This window comes from Leuciscus leuciscus (assembly GCF_965113295.1).
Source record: "Leuciscus leuciscus genome assembly, chromosome: 12".
NCBI classification, from domain to species: domain Eukaryota; kingdom Metazoa; phylum Chordata; class Actinopteri; order Cypriniformes; family Leuciscidae; genus Leuciscus; species Leuciscus leuciscus.
The window spans coordinates 41,328,067-41,345,086 of NC_138736.1; the positions used below are offsets into that span (position 1 = coordinate 41,328,067).

Below are 17,020 nucleotides of genomic sequence, written 5' to 3' on the forward strand. Positions count from 1 at the left end.
AGTCTTTTGCATCACAAACACAAGGCATTCAAACATGAACGCGAGTTAAATTATTGTAAAAGTCTTTAATGCTGACAGAATCATCCGGCGCTGCCGTCTCCCGACTCAGGTGAACTCCGCCTCTGTTCGTAACCACTCCTCTAGCCCGAGCTGGCCCGCTCTGGCCCAAGGTATTCGACGGGCCAGAAATCCTGGCCGTTAGCCCCGAGTAAGCCCCGATCAAGCCCGGGAAGTGACAGTGGAAACGCGACTGGCCCTGGCACGCACTAGCACGGCCCGGCCCTGGCCCGACAGTGGAAACGCGGCTAATGATTATCTGTGTCAGTATATGCGGAAAAGATGATAAACACACAAAAGCTGTGTTTATGTTTCATTCAATAACTTCATTGTTACTTTCCCTGTGTATTCTACATGTCATCAGCTTCCTCTACCATGAACAGGATTATAATCGGTTTCCCTCAATACCTCATTCTCAAGGATTTCCCTTCCGTTGATAGTGATATGAAAGACCAATCTTGCACCTTATTAGGGAAGTAGGCTATTATATAGGCTACAGGCAAGAAGATGGACTCAGAATATGAACTTAACGCGCAAAGTTTCATGCTGAGCGTTTCGTGATATACTGGCATAAAACACTTGATCAATTAATACTAACACTTTCTCTTCTATTCTATTCTATTTTCTCTCTCTCTCTCTCTCTCTCTCTCTCTCTCTATATATATATATATATATATATATATATATATATATAGTATGCCTACGTGTATTGCATTAGCTTAAACTGTCATAGCACTTGCATATTGTCCTCCTATTGTTAGTTTAACTGTAAATCGCTTTGGATAAAAGCGTCTGCTAAATTACTAAATGTAAAATTGGCTTGACATTGGACATTCGCACATTTAGGGACCTTCTCTAAAGTTGCATACAACATTGGCATACACGTTTCTAACTTCAATAGCAAACTTAAATTTATTTGAATAAATATCAAAAATCCAAAGGGTGCGCATTATGCCTGACACTACATGAAGACTTTACAGTTGGTTTTGTGACTGTAAGTCGTTCTATTCAAATGCTATCGGAGTTAGAAACGTGTATACCAAAGTCGTAAACACTTTAGAGACGGTCCCTAAATGTGCGAATGTCCAACATCAAGCCATCTGTATGCCAGTCTATCACTGGGAAACGCTCAGCATTAAGCTTTGCGCGTTATTCTGAGTCCATCTGCTTGCCTGCGAGTTTGGTCTTTTACATCACTGTAGTCCATTTAGCTACGTTAAGCGTTGTATGTCCAGCAGGGGATTCCTGAAGTATTGAGGGAAACCCTAATAGCCTGCATGCAGCACATCGCCACAATATAAAATTAAGGCAACTAAACAACCAAGAGAAATATATGTCAACCTCAAAAATGTAACATTGGATCTGTACATCCGCATCGGGGAATAACATTATAATCTCGTTCACGGTAGAGAAAGATGCATGGAGGCTACACAGGAAAAGTAACCGTGAAGACACTGAATTTAACATAAAACAGCCGTCATAATAATCACAAATACACTTACATTGCTGTAAATGAGTTTGCTCTAATTTTGCTGGTCTTCGTCTACAACACGCACTTTTGCACCCCCTGCTGGTGAGATCGACTAACAGCAGATGGAGTGTATGCTCGGCAATCTACTGCTTTTCCTGCAGTTCCTGGACGTCAATGTTGAATTTACTGTCGAATTTGCAAAGCGAAATAAAATGGACCGAAAATTGCCTGTTGAATATTATTGGTTGTATTTTTTAACAGTTTGAATATTTTGGAAGTGAAATATGGAAGGTGAATATAGAATTTTTAATAATGAAAAGGTGTTTGAAATGTTTTTAATTGAAATATTCACAGCTTAAATATTCAACCATGTTGTTTTTCAGGGGTTGGCCTCTTAGTTCCAGTGAAATGAACTCTTAATGCTTCAGCAATCCAAGACATTTTGGGTAATTTCATGCTCCCAACTTTGTGGGAACAGTTTAGGGATGTTCCTGTTCCAGCATGACTGCGCACCAGTGCACAAAGCAGGTCCATAAACTTTTGGCAATATAGTGTATTTTAACACCCAGTATAACTTATACCATTTGAAAAAAACTATTTTTGAATGTTAACGGCAGTGACTAAAGTGATGTGTTGTTGCAGGAACCGCGTGTGGATAAACCCATCTCAACGGACTGGTGGCGAGTTCAACCAGCCCTCCTCGTTCTCCCGTGGCGGTAATGACTGGAGCAGAGGTGGCGGTAATGATTCGAACAGAGGCGGCGGTAATGACTGGAACAGAGGTGGCGGTAATGATTCGAACCGAGGCGGCGGTAATGACTGGAACCGAGGCGGTGGTAATGACTGGAACAGAGGTGGCGGTAATGACTGGAACAGAAGCGGCGGTAATGATTGGAACAGAAGCGGCGGGACGTCCAAAGACATCAAGAGCTCTGACTTCAGCTTCAGCAACCAGAACAGATTCTCAGCGCTTGACTCCCCGAGCAACTTTGATAAAGCTGGACAAAACTCAACAAATGACAATGCAAAACATGTGTAAGTGCAGTTTTACACTTATGCATTTTTGGGGAGGACTGCTAGTATACACAGCACTTTACCTTTTCCACATTTTGTAATGTTACAGCCTTATTACAAAATAGATTAAATTAATTATTTTCCTAAAAATTCTACAAGCAATACCCCATAATGACAACATGAAAGAAGTTTGTTTGAAATCTTTGCAAATTTATTAAAAATAAAAATAGAAAAAATCACATGTACATAAGTGTTCACAGCCTTTGCCATGACACTCAAAATTGAGCTCAGGTGCAATCCTGTTTCCACTGATCATCCTTGAGATGTTTCTATAACTGGATTGGAGTCCACCTGTGGTAAATTCAGTTGATTGGACATGATTTGGAAAGGCACACACGTCTATATAAGGTCCCACAGTTAACAGTGCATGTCAGAGCACAAACCAGGCCATGAAGCCCAAGGAGTTGTCTGTAGACCTCCGAGACAGGATTGTACCGAGGCACAGATCTGGGGAAGGGTACAGAACCATTTCTGCAACATTGAAGGTCCCAATGAGCACAGTGGCTTCCATCATCCGTAAATGGAAGAAGTTTGGAACCACCAGGACTCTTCCTAGAGCCGTCCGCCCGGCCAAACTGAGCCATCGGGGGAGAAGAGCCTTAGTCAGGGAGGAGACCAAGAACCCGATGGTCACTCTGACAGAGTTCCAGCGTTTCTCTGTGGAGAGAGGAGAACCTTCCAGAAGAACAACCATCTCTGCAGGTCTCCACCAAATTTAGGCCTGTATGGTCGAGTGGCCAGACGGAAGCCTCAGTTAAAGGTACATGACAGCCCGCCTGGAGTTTGCCAAAAGGCACCTGAAGGACCCTCAGACCATAGCCGTGTTTCCACCGCAGGAACTTAGGGACTTTGGGCTGGTACTCGTGTGTTTCCACCGCAGGAACTTTGGGACTTTGGGCTGGTACTCGTGTGTTTCCACCGCAGGAACTTTGGGACTTTGGGCTGGTACTCGTGTGTTTCCACCGCAGGAACTTTGGGACTTTGGGCTGGTACTCGTGTGTTTCCACCGCAGGAACTTTGGGACTTTTGGCTGGTACTCGTGTGTTTCCACCGCAGGAACTTTGGGACTTTGGGCTGGTACTCGTGTGTTTCCACCGCAGGAACTTTGGGACTTTGGGCTGGTACTCGTGTGTTTCCACCGCAGGAACTTTGGGACTTTGGGCTGGTACTCGTGTGTTTCCACTGCAGGAAGTTCCGGGTAAATATTTCCCCCTCCGAAAGTCCCTGCTTGAAAGGTAGTACTTTTTCAAAGTTCAGGAACTTTCAGGGTTGGGACTTGGGCGCTGAACATGCTGATGCATTTTATTTCAACCACCATCTGTTGCGGTGCGTGCAGTAACAGTTGTTTGCTATTCGAATCAACAATGATTCTAAAAAATACGACTGATGGACCAACGACGAGTTTCAGGCTTTATTAAGCTTAAATTCAGAGGAAGAAATCCAGCGGGAACTGTAAAGTAGAGCGCAGTCCTATGTCACCGGAGTAATTTGCCTAATCTTCACGGTACTTTAGACCGCGGTGGAAACACGGCTAGCAACAGGTCTGGGGGGAAAAAATTCCTGGGACAAATTGTTCCGGGTAATTTTGGTGGAAACACAGCACATGAGAAACAAAATTCTCTGGTCTGATGATCCAAAGATTGAACTCTTTGGCCTGAATGGCAAGCGTCATGTCTGGAGGAAACCTGGCTCCGCTCATAACCTGGCCAATACCATCCCTACAGTAAAGCCTGGTGGTGGCAGCATCAGCTGTGGGTATGTTTTCAGCGGCAGGAACTGGGAGACTAGTCAGGGTCGAGGGAAAGATGAATGCAGCAATGTACAGAGACATCCGTGATGAAAACCTGCTCCAGAGCTCTGGACCTCAGACTGGGCCGACCGTTCATCTTCCAACAGGACAACGACCCTGAGCACACAGCCAAGATAACAAAGGAGTGGCTACAGGACAACTCTTGGAATGTCCTTGAGTGGCCCAGCCAGAGCCCAGATTGAACCTGATTGAACATCTCTGGAGAGATCTGGAAATGGCTTTGCACCGACGCTCCAGGTTCTGCAAAGAATGGGAGAAACTGCCCAAAAATAGTTGTGCCAAGCTTGTTGCATCATACTCAAAAAGACTTGTGGCTGTAATTTGTGCCACATGTCCTTCAAGAAAGTATTGAGCAAAGGCTGTGAATACTTATGCACATGTGATTTTTTCATAGGGCTGCACAATATATCGAAATTATCGAAATAACGCAAATATATTGCAATATGTATATCGCAACGGCTTGCAATAACTGGGGTCATGAACAAAAGACAAAGAGAAAATCACTCACTGCTCTTTGCTGAATATCTTAAGTAGCTTTAAACGGGTGGTTGATTTATGATTTCACTTTTCTAACTTTAGTTAGTGTGTAATGTTGCTGTTTGAGCATAAACAACATCTGCAAAGTTATGATGCTCAAAGTTCAAAGCAAAGAAAGATATTTTCTATTAAAGAAATTGCTTTTTAAGGACTACAACAAACGGCTGGTAGAGACTACACCACATTCCTCCCGGGTTAGTGACATCATGAACCCTAAAATTTACATAATCCCCGCCACCTGAACACGATTTATAGATTATCAAGACAGAATATGCTAATCAATGACTAGAAGATAACTACACATCAGCTTCATAAATTCACCAACTAACCATTCAGAAATGTCCTGTTGCTTCTACATGTTGTCACTTCTTCTTGAGTCTCTCCATCATTGTCTGACTCCGGTTTGAACATAAAAGGCTAAATGTTTTTGAAATGTTCAGTGTTTGTCTGTGTGAAGTAAAAGGACACAAGCTGTTGTAGCGCCGCCCCTTGTGCCGGGAGCAGCAGCTCATTTGCATTTAAAGGGACACACACAAAAACGGTGCGTTTTTGCTCACCCTCAAAAAGTGACAATTTTAACATGCTATATAAAAATATCTGTGGGGTATTTTGAGCTAAAACTTCACACACACACTCTGGGGACATCCGAGACTTATTTTACATCTTGTGAAAAGGGCATTATACCACCCCTTTAAATTAGAATCAGTAGGCTATATATTTAATTCATGCAGTGAAAACTAAGCAGTTTTTTTATTTTTACATGTGATTAATCAGTTTGTGTTGTTAAATAACCCTAATGTAGGATAACCTGAATCCCTGAACCCCGAGTTTACACTGATGTTAAAATAACACTTCTTATGCTACAGTAAAACACTGATGTTCACTTTCAGAAGTTTAGGGATGTTTTCTTGTCACAAAAAGAATGTGAAACACGTATGTTGGTTATATCATTTTAAATATATTTTAAAGATAATTTAAGTTTATTTTACACACTTTAGGCATTATCGTATCGCATATCGAATATCACATTATTTAATGAGTTATCGCATATCGCATTTTTATAATATCGTGCAGCCCTAGTTTTTCATTTTTTTATAAATTTGCAAAGATTTCAAACTTTTTTCACGTTGTCATTATGGGGTATTGTTTGTAGAATTTTGAGGGAAATAATGAATTTAATCCATTTTTGAATAAGGCTGGAACATGACAAAATATGGAAAAAGTGAAGCACTGTGAATATATTGATGCACATTTTGTTTTATTGCATATTTGTATTTCAGAGATACAATCCAGACAGACATGGAGGTCTGGGAGACTTCTGACCAGTGGCCGTTTTCATGCTATTCGGTCCTCAGCGCACAGATCTCAGGTCAGTTTAGCTGTCAGTCTTTTGCCTTTCAAGCAAACACGAGCTGCTAAGTTTTGCACGGGTGATAAAACACATGCATGTCTGACAAACATGACCTGCTGGCACTGAGCTGCTGCATTATTTTGCAGTTAGACAACGGGAGGTTTTTATCTTTATATTTGTTAATCTTTTCTTGATATTTTGCAGGGTTTGTTGACTTGTCTCCAGAGGAGCTGAGACAGGAATATTACTCCTGCCGAGCGTCTGGTGATATACAGCCTTATGTAAGACAGCCACTTCACTTCTTCAGTGAATGAGCAGATTCAGGAGACTTTATTTCCCATGATGCTGCATCTGAGCATTTCATGTAATCCTGTGTGGTGTTTCAGGTGAACTCAGTCCAACTGCTGGCCAACCAATGGAGTAGCAGAGTTCAGGAGCTGCGAGCCATGAGCAACTCCACTCAGATCAGTGTGGTAAGATGATGTTCCTCACTTGGCATTGAACCGGATGGACAGAAAGAGTTTCAGTAAGGGATAATGTACATCCAGCCGGTTGTTATCTCAGAATAAACCCGACCGGGTGATCAGGATCAGGTCTTCATCAGCCTGAAGGGGTTTATTCTGAGATAACAACCGGCTGGATGTACATTATCCCGCTTATTACATGGATACTTGCCACATAAGTAAATAATTAGACAAGAAATATTCATCTGAGTTTAAATATTTTATTAGCTCTTTAAACGCAAAGCTTCCGCGGAGAGAGCAGGTGCAGAGCGGCGAGACATTTAAGAGATACGGTATACAGTTAAACCACTTATTACACAGCATTTCACCACATAAATAATTATAGAGATATATTATTAAAATTATGAAATATAAGAGATATTGATTTCAGATTAAACTGTTTTAAAATCATACATGTTTGTTATCCTATCATCCAACAGTGTACCAAACAATAGTCACAAAATGGCCACCGCTGCATTTGTATGAAACGAGAGAGAGCGAGTCCATGATATTGAATGGCATAATTAAATAACTGTTCACAAAATATTGATTTGACTGAGTTTTCATGTATTTTATTAGCTCACCACATGCAAAACTTCCACGAAGAAAACCCATTCCTAGCGAGTGTATAGTTCAGTGACCCGGATGAGCCTGTGCTTCTGTTCTCAGCGGTTGTTATCCGGGAATAATATACCGCTGGAACGCGCGATTGACCAATCAGAATCAAGTATTCAAATGTAAAGCCAAAACAATCTCCGTTACTGTAATTTCCTATTATCACTGTGAAGCTGCTTTGAAACAATCCATATTGTTAATGTATAAATTAAGGTGACTTGACTATTCCACAGAGCCGTGTAATAAATCGTGTTGTTGATGTCCTCAGATCTCAGAGCTGAATAACTCCAGTTCCCAGACACCATCACAGGGGTTCGGTGCGACACCATCAGGGTTTGGAACCACATCATCATCATCAACGACAACATCTGGCTTTGGAGCAGGAGGTTTGTTCTGGATTTCTTCACAGTAATAAACAGGAAAATAACAGTGTCAAAGGTACACTCTGATATTGGCCCTCTAGAGGTTAAAAAACAAAATGAGTTTTTTTTCTTAAATATATACATGTGTGTGTGTGTGTATTTATATAAAATAATTATACACAGTACACGCACATATATTATGTAAACACAAACTTTTATTTTGGATGCTATTAATCGTTGCCCAGCACTAGTTAAAATTGAATCAAATGTTTTGTGTTGTTAGGAGCTGATATCCCGGTAAATTTAAATGAAACCTATCAGCTCTTTGAAAATAAACATCTATATTGTTTTCTCAGGGTTTGGTTCCGGCCCTCAGAGCAGCAGCAGCTTCAGCTTTGCTTCATCCAAAACTGACTTCGGAGCTTCACATACTACCCAGAATGCACCTGGGTTTGGAGACGCTGTGTTCAGCACTGCTCAGACGGCACCAGGTTTCGGCAGTCCCGCTCCGTCTGCGACCTCCTTTTCTTTTGCCCCGTCAGCTGCAGAAAACAAGCCCAGCTCAGCAGCCGGGTTCAGTTTCAAGACGTCCGCGGGAGGACTGGGCTCCGGGTTCGGGTCCTCGGCACCGGTCGCGAGCAGTGGCTTCGGTCAGAGCAGCGGTGTGTTCAGTGGAGCTGCAGATTCTGCTGGGGGTTCAAGAGACAGTCTGTTCACGGCCCAGAGCGACCTGACAGCCGAAGAACTGAAGGAGTTCACCGCCAAGCGCTTTACTCTGGGTCAGATCCCTCTCAAACCTCCTCCTGCTGACCTCCTCATGGTCTAACACTGACTCTGGGGGTCTGAGAACGGACTCATCTTTTTAATGCAATATTAATAAACATGTTTATGGACTAAGACAGTGAGTTTTTGTGTTTTAGTTAAACTTGACTGAAATTGCATTGTGGGTAATCCTTTAAAAATACTTGGTATTATGGTAAATCATGGTCAATATCAATGATATTGCATATGAAGTAATATTAACAAATCCAATTTTATCTATCAAACTATGAAAAAGTGCATATGAATAGCATTTGCTGCATACAATCCCTTATTGCTGTGCCGTAGTACAGTGATGCTATCAAAACCACGGTACTGAATGATTCTCTTATTTATATACAAAAGTATTTACATGATACTGTAAAGAATACTATGGTGCATTTGCAAGATATACGAATACCATGTTCAAAAACCATGATGTTATAGTACATTTGCAAAAAGCAAGTGCTTTGTGTTCAAAATGAGCATAAAATAATAAACAAAAAATGTAATTAAAATGTATTTACTATATATACAGTATATTCAGAAATTATGAAATGCAATTATAAAATGTTACAAATATTTGTTAAATACCGTTTTTATCATTATTCTCATTTATTTTGTTTATGTGGTTGTAAAGTCATAATTTAGTTATAATATTGTTTTGATAATCTGCTTGCTATTTACTGTTTTAACAGGCTTATTATAAAGTAATTTAATTTCAATTAATTGATTGCACGGATATGACTTTAAGCACGGAAGAAAGATGGAAATAAGCAGTTTCCCGGGAAATCCGCCCCGACAGCTCTAAAATCAAACGTAATTTTAGGGTAAGTCAAAACACGGTTTGCATTTTTGTTTATGTACTCGCTAATTATTTAAATTCTGTTAATTTCGAAGAAAAGAAAAAAAGATACGTGATTTGCGTATTAACCCATTCAGACCCTGCGTCCATTACAATGGACATCACATGTCAACCCCCCTTTTTTTTACTTCTGGAGCATTTCACCTAGTTTAAAGCCTGCAGTCCATTAGATTGGACGCTTGTCATCCAATCAAATGGCAGAAAAGCTCTGCATGTAGTAATTATAAAAAAAAACACTAATTTGAAGAGAAGCATGTCAGCACTTCACTCCAAACACAGAAGCAAGCAACATTTTCTATGGTTTTATTTAAATTTTTTGATATGTTTGTCAGTATTTCATAGTTTGTATGTAAAATAGAAAGATTGAACTTATTAATTAAAGTTAAAAATCAATTGTAGAATTTCAAATTTTAAATCAGGATTTTTTCAAATGTGTCTGTCCATTAGAATGGACAGTGGGTTCAAAAGCCTGTTACTGAAATCACATTCCAGTAATTGAAGTCCAGTAATGCTGATTGAAATTTCTTATATAAAAAATCTATATCACAGTACCGATACATTTTTTAAACTTTTTCATATGCAGAATATATAGTTCTTGAAGTGCTTGAACATATAGCTGATGGAAGTATCTCAGATGTTGACTTTATGTGGAGTGATGATGAGGAAGATGGAGATGTAAGAAAAATATCCGTATAAACTTTATAAAGTAAAATGACTAGCTTCCGGCCAAACGAAACATACGGATTTGACATAAATCTAAAGCGTAACTTGAAAATGAATTATTTTTCTTACACAAACGCATCGCTTCGCTTCAGAAGGCCTTTATTTACCCCCAAGAGCCGCATGGAGCACTTTTATCATGGATGGATGCACTTTTATGGACTTTCAAAACAGAAACAACCATTCACTGCCATTATAAAGCTTGGAAGCCAGGACATTTTTTAATATAACTCCGATTGTATTCGTCTGAAAGAAGAACGATGTCATACACCTAAGATGGCTTGAGGGTGAGTAAATCATGGGCCAATAAAAAATTTTGGGTGAACTATCCCTTTATAGGTATAGTACACCCCAAAATTATATTTGTCATCACTTACTCATCCTTATGTTGTTCCAAATCTGTATGAGTTTCTTTATTCGGCTGAACACAAAAGAAGATATTTTGAAGAATGTCGGTAACTAGACAGTTGACAGTATAGCCATTGATTTCCATATGTTTTCCTACTATAGCCTATATTTCCTAATAACTACATATTATATTTATTATGATATAATATTATAATTATTAGTAATTATTTAGAAAATTATAATAATATTTATCAGTAATGTATCAATATAGATATTACAGTACAATACCGTATAATTAATTACAGCAAAAGCAGATCAAATGACGAAATACAGTACAAATACAGTAAAGTACTATTTGGTAGTTTACAGTACTGATCTTGTGTACTGTAAAGTGAATTACAGTACAGTTACTGGAAATCGAAATACATGCATCATGCATGGCAACCGTGCTGCCAGTAATGTACTGTAGAAATACAAGAAAATCGTTAACAGAGAAATTGTTTCAAAGATGCACACAGTAAATTACTCTAACGTGAATGCGTTGATTGATTCCTAGGTTTATTTTGTTATGAATAAACAAATGTGCGATCTATAAAGCAAAAACCTTACAATTAAAGTTGAAATGTTGTAATGTTCAAGTTTTTGATCTAAAAAAAGAAAGATGCGCAAAGAAAATGACTCTAACATGACCATATTGATTGATTCTAAGATATTTAGTTTGTTACAAACAATGTGCAATCTGTAAAACAAAAGCCTCAAAATTAAAGTTGAAATGATATACTGTTGAAAAGTTTTTGACCTTGAGAAAAAGCTTTAAGTATATACTAACAATTTTTATGTTTATTATTTAATTTTATGTTGGTACATTTTTGTGAAGTACACCTGTTTTGACCTGACGTCCATTGAAATGGACAAAAAAAATTACAATTAAAGCCAAACATTTTTTTTATTTGGTCTCATTTATAGAAGCCTCATGAGCTGGGAAAATGTACTTTTATATTTTTCAGAAACTTAAAACATAATTCAGGTCTGAAGGGGTTAACTCGTCTTAACATCAGGGTCATGTGACAGATGATTGATTGGTAGGGATGCAGCGCGCGACGCCCGAAAAACGCCGGAAGCGGGAAACCCAAACACACACACACACACACACACACACCCAGACCAGAGACTCATGTCTCGACGCGACGCGACAGATGGCGGGTTCAAATATGTATTTGGCATTTTGCGATCGTTATATCCCGTCGTGCAGACTCTGGAGGAGTTCACAGATGGGCTTGTGTTCTCTGATGGACGGAAGCCGGCTCTGCTGGAGGAAAGAGACGGAGCGCGTTTTAAAAATCTCGTCAGAGGACTGATGATATGCTCGTTCACGCCACCACAGCAGCAGCGCGTGCCCGCACAGGTACCTCACACTCAACGCACACCTGTTTCTGACAGTTCGTTTGTTTACACATCAAAACAAACTGGGGTTTCAGCAAAGTTTTGATCATTTAGAGGCCTTAGAATGTCATGTATTAAATATGATTCAGAAGGCTTTATTGGGTTGATTACATTTCAGTCCCTTACGAAAATGAACCATGTTTTTATTATAGTAAAAGTGTAGTAAGTAACGTTAATCATGTTTTTTGGAGGATTGATTACCTTGTATGAAGACCTCCGATGCAAAAGCCTGTAACAGCCACCTATGTCAAAAATGAGATAATAATATTGAGTAATAATAATACTTTCACTTCAAACTCACTAAATCCCAGACTCAGCACATTCAGAAATGTACTTTGGTAGAAACCTATGTCAGAAACATGATTGACAAGAACTGATATTTGACTGGTTTTGTCCGTCCTTCTGTTAGACTGTCTCACACATGAATTATGTTGAATATCTGTCAGCTGTTAAATTTAACTACACAATTAGATAATACCAGTTTAGCTCAACCAGTGACCAAGCAATGCTTCATTTTGTTCAGTCTGTGTGTAAAAAGAGCATTAGCAATTAAAGAAAAAACACTTCAGCAAAACTTGATCAGCTCAAAGTGTCCCAATCATTTTTGGCCCCAAATTTTGTATAAATGTTACTGGTAGTCTCTGTATGAAGAATATTTTGGTATAATATGTCACAGTTTACTTTATTTTTCTCTCCTCACTTACAGAAATGAACTATAGTGTCCTGCACACACTAATGAAGAAAAATTGGTTTGACTGTAAGTAACTTTATAAACTATAATCACTGTTTAAATGATATATTATGTGTCTTATTTCAGCTCAGCACGCTTCCGGAGGTTCTGGCGTTCACCCTAAACCACATTAAACGGAAGAAGCTGAGGAACGTCCTGGGATTCGGCTATCAGTGCAATGACGTGACGGCCTGTTCGGATCCGTTCCGGTTCCACGGAGACGTTTCCCAGACGGCGGCGTACATCAGCACGAGCGAGCTGTGGAAGCGGATCAACCAGCGTCTGGGAACCGAGGTCACGCGGCACCTGCTACAGGACTGCACCGTGTTCGCTACCGTCCCGCCCTCGTGTCTGCTACAGGTGTGCGGAGAGCCCGTGTACGACCGGCTAATCCCGCGCGCATGGTCCGGGTTTTCCCTCAGCCACGTCTCGAGTCAAACGTGGAAAAATCCCGGTGTCCCGTGTAAGATGATCCCAAGAGACGCTAAGAAGATCCCAAGAGACGCTAAGACGGTCGCAAGAGACGCTAAGACGTTCGCAACAGGCGCTAAGGCGGTCGCAACAGACGCTAAGGCGGTCGCAACAGGCGCTAAGACGGTCACAACAGATGCTAAGACGGTCACAACAGACGCTAAGGCGGTCGCAACAGATGCTAAGACGGTCACAACAGACGCTAAGACGGTCACAACAGACGCTAAGGCGGTCGCAACAGGCGCTAAGACGGTCACAACAGACGCTAAGGCGGTCACAACAGGCGCTAAGGCGGTCACAACAGACGCTAAGGCGGTCACAACAGACGCTAAGGCGGTCACAACAGACGCTAAGGCGGTCGCAACAGACGCTAAGGCGGTCGCAACAGGCGCTAAGACGGTCACAACAGACGCTAAGACGGTCACAACAGACGCTAAGGCGGTCACAACAGGCGCTAAGGCGGTCGCAACAGGCGCTAAGACGGTCACAACAGACGCTAAGACGGTCACAACAGACGCTAAGGCGGTCACAACAGGCGCTAAGGCGGTCGCAACAGACGCTAAGACGGTCACAACAGACGCTAAGGCGTTAACAGTCTCAAGAAAGAGAGCGAGAGATGACGAGAAGCACGATAAACATCCTGTTATGAAGAAGCGAAAACTGATTACGGATGAATCCGACGGGCCGTCGACCGCTAATCACGGATCTCGGAGCTGGAAACCCGCTGAGCAACGCCCTCCTCGACCGTCACACTGTTCGATACGCGTTCTTAGCATGCTGTATAATGGGCGGGGCATGAAGAGCTTCCTGCTCAACAGGAAACTGAAAGATGTGGGCGGGGCTAGACGTCTGCAGGGGGCGGATCTCGTCCGGATGATATTCCTCCAATCAGAGTTAAACACACAGACGAGACCGAAGAAACTTCCAAAGCGTTTCTTCGCGATGGTTCCCCTGTTCAGTCGACTCTTACGCCAGCACAGGAAGTGCCCGTACGCCTTGTTCCTGCACAGGAAGTGCTCTGGGACTCAAGACGCGCAAGATATGGAGTCGTTGCTCAAATTGCACTTCTCCGCGTACAGGGTGTATCTGTTCGTGAGGGAATGCTTGCTTTACGTTGTTCCTGAGGAACTTTGGGGATCCCAGGAAAATCGACTTCACTTCCTGTCCAATGTGAAGAACTTCCTGCATCTTGGGAAATTTGAGCGCCTCCCGTTGGACCAGCTGATGTGGAAGATGAAGGTTAAGGCCTGCCATTGGCTGGGACACAAGAAACGTGCGTCTTTAACGCCTTTATTCGTGACTCTTATTTATTACAACTTTGTAAAGAAAAACAGATTATCGTTAACTAAAACTAAAACCATAACAAAACATTTCCATTACTTGAAATGAAATAAAATAAAATAAAAACTATATTTCAGCTAGTTGCCAAGGCAAAGTTCATCATTCATTTATTTGAAGTACTAAAATAAAAATATATGAGCATATTAAAAAAGCTAAAGATTACAAAAATATGCAACAAAATGACTAAAACTAATAAAAAAAAATTTTTAAAAGTTAATTGCTAATATTAATAAAAACTATGATATTATATCTAGGGTTGGGAATCGTTTCTGATTTCGATTCCAATAAGGTAAAAAAAAAAAACGGTTTGTTATCCTATAATCCTATAAAATATCATTCACATTTAGTCTTATTGCAAAACATTTAATTGTTGAATATCATGAACAGAAATCAACAGGCTAGAGAACACTTACACAAGGAGCGTTTGCCTGAGGTTTAAAAACACCATAGAAGAACAACTAGCAGAACTAATATAAACTTCAAGCATTATTAAAGACAAGTAAACACTCAGGAATAAAAAAAGAACAAATAAAAAATTAGCAATCACAACAAATAGACACAAATGAACAAAGATACGACTGAAATAAACAGTGTTTTAAGATTTTCAGGTTCAGAAACTGTGATCAAATGTAAAAAAACACTGCAGTTTATTAATAAAATATATTACAAATGTAGTAACAAAAGTTATTCAGCCAAGAACGAGTGAATTTTCTCTTTTGATTAGTGTTATTATAGAGAATGCAGGAATATTAGAGTTATTATAGAGGGAATATTAGGCTGCTGTCACTTTAAGAGCTGCACTGATCCCATATACTGATACACAACACGCCTGAGAACAGTGCGAGTCGCTCGCTTGAATGCTTTAAAGTCACATTGAAATGCTCACAAAAGAATCGATAAGAGGAATCGAAATTTTTATTTTATAACAAGTATCTGATTCCTGACCTCAAGTATTCGATTCCCAACCCTTAGTACAGTAGTCAACATTTGAAGTGGATCAAAACCTTTCGTCAAAGTTATACATGATGAATTTTGAACAATACCCGTTCTTGTCTTTTGATCCACTTCAAATGTTGGCCTCTGTGTCTCACTGGCAGTAAATGACCAGTGAAGAGCTTGAGTGACTGAGCTGATGTGTTGCTGTAGGTCACTGCGCCAGTGAGCATCGCTACAGAGAGTGGATCTGTGCTCAGTTCCTGGCCTGGACGCTCAGTGGTTTCGTGGTGGGTCTGGTGCGGGCGCTCTTCTACGTCACCGAGAGCATGGGGCAGAAACACGCGCTGCGCTTCTACAGGGCTGAAGTCTGGAGTAAACTACAGGACATGGCCTTCAGGTGCGCGAAACAACAGTCATGTGACTCACGACACACGTCAAAAGACATAAGAAATCATATTTGAGTAGAAACCCGAAATGAAGCCCGTTTTTAGGATTATGGGTTTTTTGCTCACTTCTCATTATTGTAAATAAAACTAGTTTTTACTACCATTTATACTATTTTTTTATTACAGTACATAGATATGTTCTTTTAAACTTCAATTTTTTATTTATTTTGTAGATGCTTTTAGTTGAAAATTATGTAAATTTTAAATAAAGTTATAAGTCAAATGTATATTTAAATATATTAATTTTCATATACACATTTTTTTTATAAATATTTACATTAAATATGAATATATTCAACTAGAAAAGTTATTTTAAAATGTTTTATATAAATATACAGTAGTCAACGTTTGAAGGGGATCAGAACCTTTCATCAAAGTTATACATGAATTTTGATCAATACCCGTTCTTGTCTCAGGACAACTTTGATGAACTTTTTTTGATCCACTTCAAATGTTGACTAAAAATAAATCTTATTGTACTACTGGTAGTATTGTTTGTACTGAATTTAATTTATGCTAATTATTAAAAACTCTCTGAACCTGATTGTATAACTGCAATGAGAAATATTAATATTATTGTCCTCATTAATGTTACCATCTCATTAATGGTCATTAATGGTAAAGTGTCCATGGACACTTGGACCTTCATATTATTGTACTCTGAAAACTATTTAATGAGCTATATTTTTGAGAAATGTTTATCAGTGTGCTAGTGTTTGGTTCTAGTCCTGATCTGATTGTTTGTTGTCAGAGTTCATCTGTCTAAGGGCCAGTGGAGGGCCCTGTCTCCGTCTCAGGCCTTGAAGTTCCCGAAGACCACGGTAACATCCCGAATCCGGTTCATCCCGAAGGTGAGCAGCATGAGGCCCATCACTCGACTCACGGGGAGCAGAGAGTCCCTGCTGGTGCGTTCACTAGTGTTACACATCACACATCTCATGTCTCACGTCTCACTAGGGTTACACATCTCACATCTCACTAGGGTTACACATCTCACTAGGGTTACACATCTCACTAGTGTTACACATCTCACTAGGGTTACACTAGGGTTACACATCTCAGTAGGGTTACACATCTCACTAGTGTTACACATCTCACTAGGGTTACACTAGGGTTACACATCTCACTAGGGTTACACATCT

General features: G+C 40.1%; 2 protein-coding genes across 2 annotated transcripts in view; both read left to right on the top strand.

The window, feature by feature from the left end:
* Nucleotides 1–2,156: 2,156 nt before the first annotated feature.
* Nucleotides 2,157–9,096, top strand: LOC309510714 (nucleoporin NUP42-like; the record flags this gene model as incomplete). Its single annotated transcript, XM_082185585.1, has 6 exons — nucleotides 2,157–2,563; nucleotides 6,230–6,318; nucleotides 6,505–6,581; nucleotides 6,687–6,773; nucleotides 7,687–7,804; nucleotides 8,137–9,096. The coding sequence occupies 6 exons, from the start codon at nucleotides 2,157–2,159 to the stop codon at nucleotides 8,604–8,606; spliced, it is 1,248 nt and encodes a 415-aa protein (XP_082041711.1). The 3' UTR covers nucleotides 8,607–9,096.
* A 2,459-nt stretch (nucleotides 9,097–11,555) lies between these two features.
* The window catches only part of LOC309510715 (telomerase reverse transcriptase-like), a gene marked incomplete at its 3' end in the record, with an annotated part of 6,780 nt that continues 1,315 nt past the window's right edge, over nucleotides 11,556–17,020 (top strand). Inside the window, exons 1-4 of the mRNA XM_082185586.1 lie at nucleotides 11,556–11,916; nucleotides 12,772–14,428; nucleotides 15,643–15,829; nucleotides 16,630–16,783. Of these exons, the coding sequence (XP_082041712.1) occupies nucleotides 11,686–11,916; nucleotides 12,772–14,428; nucleotides 15,643–15,829; nucleotides 16,630–16,783 (2,229 nt within the window). The 5' untranslated portion in view covers nucleotides 11,556–11,685. The remainder of the gene's footprint in view (nucleotides 11,917–12,771; nucleotides 14,429–15,642; nucleotides 15,830–16,629; nucleotides 16,784–17,020) is intronic.